General features: G+C 38.4%; 1 protein-coding gene across 6 annotated transcripts in view; it reads left to right on the top strand.

Annotated features, from left to right (window-relative positions):
* CEP89 (centrosomal protein 89) overlaps nt 1-7,883 on the top strand; it is a 39,010-nt gene extending 31,127 nt beyond the window's left edge. For 2 of the 6 annotated variants that reach the window (XM_042797469.1, XM_042797468.1), the window contains exons 18-19: nt 6-175; nt 6,496-7,883. In XM_042797469.1, the coding sequence (XP_042653403.1) occupies nt 6-175; nt 6,496-6,736 (411 nt within the window). In that variant the 3' untranslated portion in view covers nt 6,737-7,883. The remainder of the gene's footprint in view (nt 1-5; nt 176-6,495) is intronic. The other 4 variants (XM_042797471.1, XM_042797470.1, XM_042797472.1 and 1 more) reach the window with 3 other exon arrangements.
* Nucleotides 7,884-11,451: the final 3,568 nt, after the last annotated feature.

Here is an 11,451-nt window from a genome sequence, read left to right as displayed (position 1 = left end):
TACAGGTATATAAAAAGAAAGCAGCTGGGAAGCTTGGAGATATCAGTCTCAGGATGACTGAGCAGGAGAAGGAATTTGCCGGGAAGGCTGCTCAGTACCAGCAGGAGATGAAGCACCTCCAGCGTCTGCTGCAAGACAAACAGGAAACCCTCGATGAAGTGCTGCAGCAGAAGAGGTCGGTCAGTCAGAGGCAGAAGCAATCCAGTGAGATCTGATGGGGAAAAGGGGTGGGGGGAGGCAGCTGCACACAGCCGCAAGCTCCTGCTTCTCATCAGAGCCTCACATGGTATGTTCCGGGTGTCTTTTCTCACTTATGTTTTAGCTATACTGAAAATGCTGAAACACTCCTCTTAATTCCCAGTTCCAAGAAAGAACTTCTGAAGGAGGAATTTATTCTGGATGACTACTGCTGTTCTTAAGACTTCTTAAGAATATCAATCTGAGCCTAGCCTTTGATGATTTGGGAAGTCTATAAATCATCAAGATACATGTTAAATAATTAATAGCATCTTCTACTAAAGGCTGAACACTTTTACCCTCCCCCCTCCCTCAACAGTTTTCAAAATAGGAGATTAAAGGACTCTAGTACGTACGCACATATGATGGGTTTCCTTTTGAATCTACCTTACTGATCTGTAAATGACTTAGATTGGCTATGTACAGAATAAAAAAGAAGAAAAGATAATTTAATAGATTCGAACAAGATTATGACTGTCAGTGTTGAAATATCCTTTTAGCATAGAGTCCTTTAAAGGTATTTTTTCCTTCTGGTAGTGGAAAGCTACAGAGCACATTCACAGTATCAGCATACAGGAAAAGCTTTTTATAATTGAAGAGAGGTAATTAAGCAGTCATTCTACAAGTCACCTCTGCTATTGTGAAATAATAGATTTAAAGGCAATAGAAAAACAGGGCTTGGTACCATCTACCTTTTATCAGCACAGTTCCCCTCAATGACTTTATACAGTGCTATATTAAAGAGGTGTGAGTAGCTGGGAATTGTACAATGAACACCCTGCTAATGTCTTAACATTTGCGTGAGAAAACAGTATTTTGACTACTCCAAATTTCTCTATAAATAGTTAATTCAGGATTTTTAACGAAAAGTGCCTTTCATACCACTATGTTACGATTTTTTACAGTAGAGAACTGCTAGTTAAATAAAGAGGTGTTTTCCAATGTAGGATAGAGCATAGTTCAAGGTCCTGTAATATGGATCACTCAAAATTTACCTTTCTAGCCCTGAAATGATGTCATATAATTACACTCTCCATCCAGTATACTACATTACTTTTTCCTCTTCAGTCTGAATTGTTTTCATTTTTTCCTCAGTAAGCACACAAAATTAATACTTACTTGCAACTAACTTTTAAGAAGCAAGATCTACACCTGAAACTACAACATAGTAGTTCATTTAACAATATGATGATGAAGAAAAATGGCTTCTAGAAACAAGCACAAGATGAACCTCACAAAGAGATGTCTTTCATTTCTGTAGCCTCCTACATTAATGAACAGTGTTATTGGTGACTGCCTTTTTTTCTGATGGTAGTTAAGCCTTAACAGTATTTATTAGAGTATAGCATAATGAACACAACTCTGAACATAAAGAGTAATTTTTATGTTTATCTTTCAAGTTGTATTTTGGTTCATCTCATCATCCGCTATTTTCCTTTGATACCTATATTTAAACATATGAAATGTCACTGAGAAGTCAGCTGAATTCTATACCTATATAAGAAAGAATATTTTTTTATTCTTATAAAACAAAATCAATAAAACCAAGTAACACCACAGCTGATACTGTGCATATAGACTAGTTTCCTCACGTTCCATTATGCATCTCAAGTATCATGGTAATATGTTTTCCCAAGGTAATCCAAATACTTATGTACTCTGTTACGCCTGTCTGCCAGAAATGAAACATATATTTTGGTCAGCTTTGTGTATTTCTGGTTTTATAAGGCTTATTTTTTCTCTCCCTTCCCTCCACACAGTCACAGGAGTAAGGAAGGGAAAATTATTTGTAGTTTAGGTGTTGCTAGTCATCTGTAGCTTGGCAACCAAAGTCACTAATGCCAGGACAGTACCAAACATTTACATTTACTTCCACGAGCTCTGTTTATGGAGTAAATTTACAGTCCAGAAAACTGTCTAGCTGATAATGTTTCAATTCAAAATACCTGTATAAATATCAAGGTAAGCACGTACAATAAATATACTGTAAATTACATTCTTCAATTTCAGTGTTTAAGTAATGAAAATCAAAGTAGGATGCCACATTTTAAGCAGGAAAGTCAGTTTAATTTAGAATTTTGCTGAAGGTATGCTGACTATTTGGATAGCTGATTTTTTATTTTATTAAAGTTACAATTTCTCTTTAGGAAGACTGTAAAACAAATTTAAGTATTTAAAGGCACGGACCACAGCTATGTAAGCAGGTGAATTCAGAGAACTTTTTCATATAATTGCTTTTGCTCTGGCCTTTAGTTTTACAGTCGTGGAGTTAGGAAATCCTAGCACGGCTGTCTTAGCTGCTGCTCCGAAATTCCTCAGCAGAGCAGTTTACCGTATGTGTTGGTGGTGCTGAGCTCTCTTGCAAAACAAGGGAAGACGCCACTTCGCGTCTCCTCATTTTTGCTGCTTCTCTCATCATTCTGTTCTTGGCAAGTCTGTATCCAAACTAACACGGACTTCGTCGAACATAACAGAGGTGACTTGCCTTTGAAATTTTCTCCCCTCCTGCATCATCTCTCATCTGATGACAAAAATCAGGGGTTGCACTTCTTACCCATTGCATCCAAGGGAACAGAATTTTTCCACTTGGTTTTCAAAAAGAAATGCCTATAATTGTTCTTTTGATAAATAAAAGCTTTTAAAGCTTCTAAAGATGTGCAGATTTTACCTCCCTAGAAGCCTCTCTGTAGAGCCTTTGCAATAATTACAGCCTTTGCCAGAGAATATTGGCAATTCACAGCAACCTTTCGCCTAAAGCAACTGACAAGAAAGCAGTATCATTTTCTGTTCTTCAAGCAGATGATAATCATAATGACATTTGTATTGTTTACAGAGTGATCTTATGAGTCACCGTTATCACATACCCTTCCTTAAATGAAATACATCACAAGTTTCAGTTATAAACAAAGTTGTTAACGTGGTTCTAGGTTAGAAAACCAGGTTCAGAAATGCCTCAAGTCTTATTTCACAGGACACTTACCTTTATGAGTTTTCTAGGTCAGTGCATTTCGTAAGTCTTCTGCAGAGGAACAGTACCTCGAGTTAGTTACAGCTGCTATACTTTGGATGTTAAATGCAGGTTTGAAAGCCTTAGACTGTCCTCAGAAGAGGGTCAACAGCAGAAAAGCCTCACAGCCATGCACAGGCAATGGAGAGGAGCTGTTTTACCTGTAAGATTACATATAACATTGTAATCATGATAAAAATTGTTGATCTTTGTGATAAGGATTATTTAAATAAACTCTTACAGAATAGATTAATTCTTGAGCCAGCAGCCCAAATAAGATTCTCTGAGATTATAGCTGAATGAGTATTTCAGTGAGAACAGAAAGCTCTGTCTGTTTTAAAGAAGAATCTGCTTCTGTTCACTTTTTCTTCCTCAGACATCAGTACAGCACAGAGATTTTGCTTACTCTCAACGAAATATAAAACCTCCAGTTTTGGCTAAGTTAGGGGTTGAATGGAATTTTTATTTTTACTCATTTAAGTAACAACAGTCTACCTTTATGAGAAAAAAACTTAAAGCTTTTTGCCTAAAAACATCTAGAAACTGGACATGTTTACTACTGAGTACATACCTAGTTTTAAATGCCAAGTGACAAAGACTTGTGTTTGAAGAGGTGAACCAGCTGCTACAGGCACAGTGGAATAGCAAGGGTTACCTATTCGGCTGTGATCTGTACAGGGTAATGTCACAGTAGTCATAGTCAAGGGTAGTAATGCTTTGTAGAGCTTGAGGGAATGTCTGCTGAGATCAGAAAAATCTAAGAAGGGCACTGAGGGCCACTGCCCAGTGAAGTAGGAGCAAGGAAATTACGGTGCTGAGACAAAAGCACAGACCATCAGCAGCTATGGTAACCAAACTGCCATGTAAAATCCAAGTTCCTAAGACAGCAGGGAGGTTGTGACTAGCAAGAAGACAGACACCCCCTCCCCAACCCATTCTGCTGAAGGCATTTTTAGATTTTGATCAGGTCAGAATTTTAAAACAAAACCCCTTTGCCTAACTACACCTGGGTCCTAACTGCTACTTCTTGGATGCTCACCTGAAAACTAGCTGACTTACAAAAGCAGTGCGTTTTGCCACACTGAAGGGACTTACCCATGACTGCAGCACACTGTGCGCGGCCAGGGCACCTGCAGTGTGCTGCCTTGACAACACCGCGCTCTGACTGCTCCTTCCGAAGCAAAGTCAGCCAGCACTTGCACGTTCTGCATCCCTCAGCTCTGTTTAAGAATTAATCCTCCAAGAAGTGTTCACTACCTCTAAAGGCATGTTTCCTTGCCACTGAAGTAATTTTAACCATATAGATACTTTTAAAACTAATCTTTTTCAACTATTTCTTCTAAAATTGATGCGGTTGTCATTGAGCTGAACGTATGGGCTGAAAAAGAGCATCCCATTTGTCAGGCATGCTGACAGCATTAACTTACAGTTCAGAACTCAGTGGTCTTTAGTTTCATCATCCTACTTCAAATTTTCTCTGCTTCAAGCTCATACAAACATTAACAATGAAACAATCTTTAAAAAAAAGTCTTTGTTTTAGAACTTAGAAGATGAAATAAAGCCTGGGTAATGTTCTGCACTAAGGGTAGGCCAGATTAAGCTCTCGTGTATTAACAGTAGAACCCAAGAGTGCTGTGCACACTGCAGACAGACTCCAATCAGAGAGAAGTAGCAACAGAGAACAGGAGCTTGTCCCTATCAAGATACAAAAGTTAATTTAAAAATAAAAGAAGGTGCTGAAAATGTTCCAAGATCACAATACAGAGGGCCCAAGTCAACCAACGGGTGAAACTTGGGATTCGTTGGGGGAGTTCAATCATATAATTTTACTCTTCATGCCTCACATCCCCCAAAATGTAAGCCGAGGATAACAGTAACTGCTTTTGTAAAGCACTTTGAAGAATATACTGAGTAACTGGCATTATTAGACATGCTTACTGCTGGCTCAAGGAGAAATACACTTTGTGAGAAGGAAGTCACCTACAGTTTCGGTGTTTCAAAAAGGAGAGATTGCTTCCCAACAGCTTTTTAGAGACTTGGCAGAAATTGAAAGGTCCAACTCATTAATGTGGCTTCTCATGTTCTTGGGCAGAGTCTTGGGCTATTCTTAGCAACAGTACTGCTTTCACCTGCTGCCTTTTGCTTTAATTCCATTCTTGATGATCTCCACCACCACCAAAAGTTCACTCCAAGCAATATATACAAGGATAATCTAAGGGCCTTCTCAAGAAGGTTTTATTTCATCTTCCATCTATATATCCAGTCATAAGGTGGAAGACAAAATAAGCTAGTACCGCATCTGGGCCACCTTTTACCACTTTGTTCTCAGAAAACATTTATGTTTTGCATCGATTTGTTTCTCATTTTTAGAGCCTGGTATTCAGGACAGTTTGTGTGAAGGGCTGGCTCTGTCAGGTGCTTCAGGTAGTGGCTTGAAGTGACCGTGTTACAGAAGTCTGTACCATTAAAATTTGAGCGCTCATTTTCTATACAATAGCTTTCCTTTCCACTTCAAGTGATCTGGTTTTCTGATTATTTTGTATTTTGACATGTACTAGAAGAGAGTTAGAGGAAACCCAAGAGCTTAACCTTGACCAAATATAACTTAATGCAAAGTCTGTGGCTGGAATTCACTGCATTATTAAATCATGTTAGCTGCCATGTTTGAAAAATAACATTTTCTTGAGAAAAGCATTAAATAATTCATTCATTTATGCTTGGGCAGTCAGAGAAATTGGCCCATAAGACTGTAATGCCTTAAGGACTGTCCTTCACTACCTTCGCTTCCCCCACTCCCACAAAGCTTGCATCACTTCTCTTTGAGCTCCGCGAGGAGGCATTAGCTAAGCACCGTCTGACACGTGGTTCGATCAGACATTTGGAGCCTGGGTGGGTCGATGCTGAACTCCCGGCCCACGGAGCAGAGGGACCTGCTGCAGGAGGCAGAACCGCAGGCGCGACGGGTCCCGATGCAGCGGGCAGGGGCCGGCCGCTGTCTGCCTCTCCCACGCACGGCTCCTGGGCAGACTTAATCCAGCATATTACGTGGGTCTAAATCTTTTCTCTTCTGGATGAGATCCTCTCTAGCATCACATTTAGTGGGCTTTGAAAAAGAAAATAGGAATGAATTTCAATCAGATAATTTCAGGCATCTAAATACATGCAGTTTATGATGTGCTTGTCCACATACTGTAATTATATACTGCTGAAAAAGGTTTTTAAAATTCGGATTTCTCTTCATTTTTTTCTAGGAAGGTGGAAGGGGAACTTGAAATCATTTGGGAATCCACATCCAAAGAAAACAGGAGAATGAGAGAACTCTTACATAAATCCCTGGGGAGGAACGACAGGTGGAGTACTGGCACAGTTCATGAGCCACCCTTAGATGAAGGCCCTCAGAAGGACCTAGTTTACAGACATGATTTTAGCTATTGTGATGTGAAACCTTCGTCCCCTACTAAAAATGAAATTCAACAAGATTCTCAGCAGTAAGAATAAAGATGTGTTATGCATCTCATCCAAGAAAAGTGAACTCAGTGCCTGAACTTGACTTTTTCAACAATACAAGATGTAATGGAACATTTACCCTCTTCAAAATTACTGTGTTTTTAATATCATCAGGATGACAACAGCATCTTCTCCAGCTGTACTGTAATAGTGTAAATCTAGCCTAAGATATTACTTTGTGTTTTTTTAAGAAAAGACTATTACTTGTCCTACCATCAGTGGGATTTTAGTATGTACTTCAATTACTTTCCTTTTCTCGGAACAAAATGAGTGCAGCAACCTTGCCAGCTCATCAAGATAAAACTTCAACACGCTCCGTTAAGACTCTGGCTAACAAAACTAGCACTACTATCTTGTGGTCTCCTGGGTAGTTAACAAGAGATACATCTTCAAATTCTTTCCTTTTCCTGGCTTTTTCAACTTGACTATTTTAGGACTCAGTGACTCACAAGAACAATCAAAACATCGCACAGTCTTAAATAACTTAATACATGAATTTGTTGGGGTTTTGGGGAGAGGTCTGTTGCTAAACCAGTCATGTCTCCTGCCTTCCTTGAAACTGAAAAAACTAAATTTGAAACAGAAGATCTGAAATGCCTATTCAGACAAGTCATACATTGTCAATACATACAGACATACCCACTCCCCTCGTTTCCATACAATCTCCAATCTGCATGTGTGCTTACAATGGTCCTGAAAGAACACCAAACGAACACGGCTATACCCACATTGTTCTCCATGTTTTTGAAGGCAGGTTTTGAAAATGAAGTCCTTCATGTTGTTTTTTCCCAGATAAGCATCTTGAGTATGCAAATACAACCTTGGAACTGCATACGTAAATGATTTACATATTATTCTCATCCATTTTTAATTGCTCTTTTGAATATGTCTCAAGATTTTGTAAAAATAAACAACTGCACAGGGAAAAAGCTATCTTATCAGTAATTTCTTTTTCAAAACTCTTTCAGTATTGGCCTAACTCTTCCTCCACTGAAGTAAACGGGGAATGTCTTAGAATTACCCTTCTGCCACATCTGATTCCCATTTTCACAGCTCTCATTTTAAGAGTAGGTTTTAATATATGGTTCAAAGGACAGCACCATGACAGTGACACTAACATTACGTTCAGAAATGCTATGCTTGCTTTTTAATTTGCACAGCATTAAAACATTACATTAAACTTTAAAGGAGATAACATTTAATCAGATCCCTGGGAGATTATCCAAACTCACGTTTCCCCAGCATTTTTAAGAAAACGTGATGTCCCATGGATGAAAAAGTCCTTCTGTGTCTCAGGACCACTTCTTTTGGCTTACCAAAAAATCCTATTAAAAGATGTCTTTAATACATATGTACATATCATCCATTTGACATTTTTGAGCAGTAAAATCCTGGAATTGCTTCAGATTAACAAAAGCAAACACATTCCAAGAGTGTCAAGTATTTTGCAAATAGAATTAATGATTAGACAGGTGCTTCTCTCCAATTCCTTCTGATAGTTAAGAAACTAATTATCTCTTTCTACTTTATGAACACCTGAAATAATTGGTTTTCCCTTACATCTCTTTCAGATGAAAGATAAATCTTAGGCTCTGGATGTTTTTCATCTTGCATTAACACACTTGTTTTTAATGTGTTTCTATGTACAAAAAGTACAAGAAATAATGTTTATTGCCGGCCACCAATTTTAGGATTACAAAAAAATGTAAGAGACGTTACACATACAAATACTCTTTTGAAAAAATGTATTATTAAAACGCACAACATTTAAACAAAATGGAAAAACAAAACAAAACAAAAAAACAAACAAAAAAACACAACCCAAAAAATCCCACTGAAATTACTAACAAAACTGATAATTTTAAGATTGCTTAGCAGGCAATAGACCTAGTTAAAATAATCAGACAAAACCCCTAATGTCTCAAAAGCTAACTAGAAGAAAAAGCGCTTACTGGACGATCACCATCACTTCTGTGTTTAAGAGGCAATTAAAAAGAAAATAATTTTCTTTGAGCACTGGAAGAAACTTGAATGAGCCACTAGAAACCAACCCAATTAGAGGCATTTTGTGTATCTTGGCAGTTACTGACTCTTTCCAGCTTCCGAATATTGAAAACTGAGGTAATTCTAGGAGGTGCAATTAAGGAGAATTTAACTGCATTATTTGATAAGAATTTAACTGCATTATTTGATAACCAAACACGACAAGGAATTACTACTGGGAGTTAATCAGTACGTTTTATTTTAAAAGTTTTTAAATTACATGCATTTTTAATTCATAACATACAGTCCCCCCTCCAAACACACACACACAATATTGAGCTCAACTGCTTGAAACCGCCACCCAATGAAGGTGCTAAACTCCTGATGCCAGCACCAAGCAGGGTTAAGAAGCATTGAGCACTTCTACAGCCTGCTATTTCAGATCAGATTATATGCAATTACATGCTATTTGAAGATGGGTGTTATAAAAGTGAAGCCTTTAGTGGAAAAAAAAGTTTGTTCACATTGGATCCTGCGGCTTTCCGAGTCGGTCCCAAACGCAGCGCCGCTCCCAGGCGGTGCCTGACCCCCGGACCGCACCCCCCCACAGGCTGCACCCCGCGGCCGTACCCACAGCCGGCCTGGGAACTGGGACTGCAGTTGCACAGAGCTGTGACAACTGGCCAGAAAGCCCCTCGTTCTTTTAGTTACCAGAACTGCGTGCAGTTGTAGGTAATGCACTTGTGTCCGCTCAGGAAAACAGCTTATTTCTGCCACTGGGAAGAAAGGTCCTTCAGCCTGTCCTTAGGTTAACGGTCCTACAAACACAGCTCCTCTGTTACATTACAACTCAGATTAGGCAAATAAACCCAGCATAAACCACATACAGATGCAGTGTAACTGACACTGAAGGACAGATACATGGGCTGAACCTCATTGTTCCAACGCAGAAACCTTTTTATTTCACAGACTCAAAACACTTGGAATGTACCTTTTCCTACATATTACCATAGAACATGGGAATTTTATCCAGCAGAAGGAACCCTGAGTCAAGTTAGGCAACTAAAACAAATTACAGAATACTTTGATTCTAACTGGAATTGGAAAAAAAGAAAAAAAAAGTTTTAGATGGGTTACGATAGAATTAAAGTGTGGAAAATTGAGCAAATTTCTTTGTTTATCAATACCAAATAGAAGCTACCATACAAAATCCACCATTTTGGAATGAATAAGCAACATTCTTGTCTGGTATTAATTTCTCATTACAAATTAATTCCATAAAGATGCTCCGATAACAAAACAACATTTCAACACTGTAACATTATCAGTGAATTAGATGCCAGTGCTTGAAGGTCTAGTCTGTAACAAAACTATGTTTCAGTCAAGTAAGAGATTGATACAGTGTTTCTGGAACTCACTTTATCAAAGGATAAATCAAAGAATCAAAGGATCGGGAAAAATGGACCGATTAAATAAAGGGGTATTGGACAGACAAGTCTCAAGAAATAGATGCATCTCATAACAGTGTGAAATAAAAGAATGGCGTGATCAGCAGTTCCCACGTATGGCAACCAAGGACTTTGTGCAAAGTGACCATGCAAGACAGTGTCAGATATGACTACCTTCCTTACCTTTTCCTTTTACAGCCATATTAAAATCCCAGTTCAAACACACTGCTGCCTTGTGCTTCAAGTGACAGTGATTCCTCTGCACAGTCATATTCTTCTTGCTCTGCTGCAGTACTCAACAGTAAGATAGGAAAGAGAGGTGCGACAGAAATTTAATGCTACTTAGTTCTCCCCATTGGTTGTATGATTTTAATCATCTCACAATTCTGAGCAGAAGCACAAGCACTTACTTCTGAGATATTGGTATGAAAATATTTGTTAGCCTATATAACCTAGAACAATGCAGTCAAAAGGGTAGGGGATCAGGACAGCACTACAAAAAGTGAAAATTAATTCTGTACCCTACATTTTAGCAATATACTAGGGATAGCTCCATAAGCCTAAAGAACTAGTTCTAACTAGAACTATTAAGCACAGACACAAGAACTACAGCTTCCTTGTAATTAGCCAGTATAAATGCTTCTGCATTAGCACATCAAAAGTTATAGGTGATATTTCAGAAGACCAACTGAAAACACACATTTGTCAGAAAAACCTTTGAGAAGAAAAATGCATTTCACAGCACTACATTTGCTAGGAACCAGTTGCAGCCTTTTTACCATCATTGCAAATATTTTTTTTCTGATACAAAAGCTGACTAAAAGTAACCAAAGAAACTCCTAGCCATTCAAAATAAACCTGCATGTCCCTACCAAAGGGAAACAAATATTTTTATGATGTTGAACTTCTTGTGTGATGAGATGCCAAATCAGGAGAAAGCTCTATTTGCTGGCTTTGACGTAGTTGTACAGTGCATAAACAAGCAGAAACTACTCTTACGTAGGAATTGCTGTCACTCTGCTTTAAGACACGTGAATTGTAATCACAAACATTTTCAGAAGTAGTAGGACTTCAGCTCTTTTCCAAACTTCATATACAAAGCTTTAGTTTTCAGAGAAGCTGCCTTCACAAAGTCTGTGATCCTTATGACCAGAGATTATGATAGTGGTCATAAATCATGAAATGATCTTTAAGACCAAAGCCATCAGCTTCCAGAACACCGAGCTTCTCTTTATAACAGGATATGCTTAGAAGATATAAACAGCATCT

This window comes from Tyto alba, unplaced genomic scaffold, assembly GCF_018691265.1.
Source record: "Tyto alba isolate M040663 unplaced genomic scaffold, T.alba_DEE_v4.0 Super-Scaffold_26, whole genome shotgun sequence".
NCBI classification, from domain to species: domain Eukaryota; kingdom Metazoa; phylum Chordata; class Aves; order Strigiformes; family Tytonidae; genus Tyto; species Tyto alba.
This window is presented reverse-complemented; position numbering and strand designations above follow the sequence as displayed.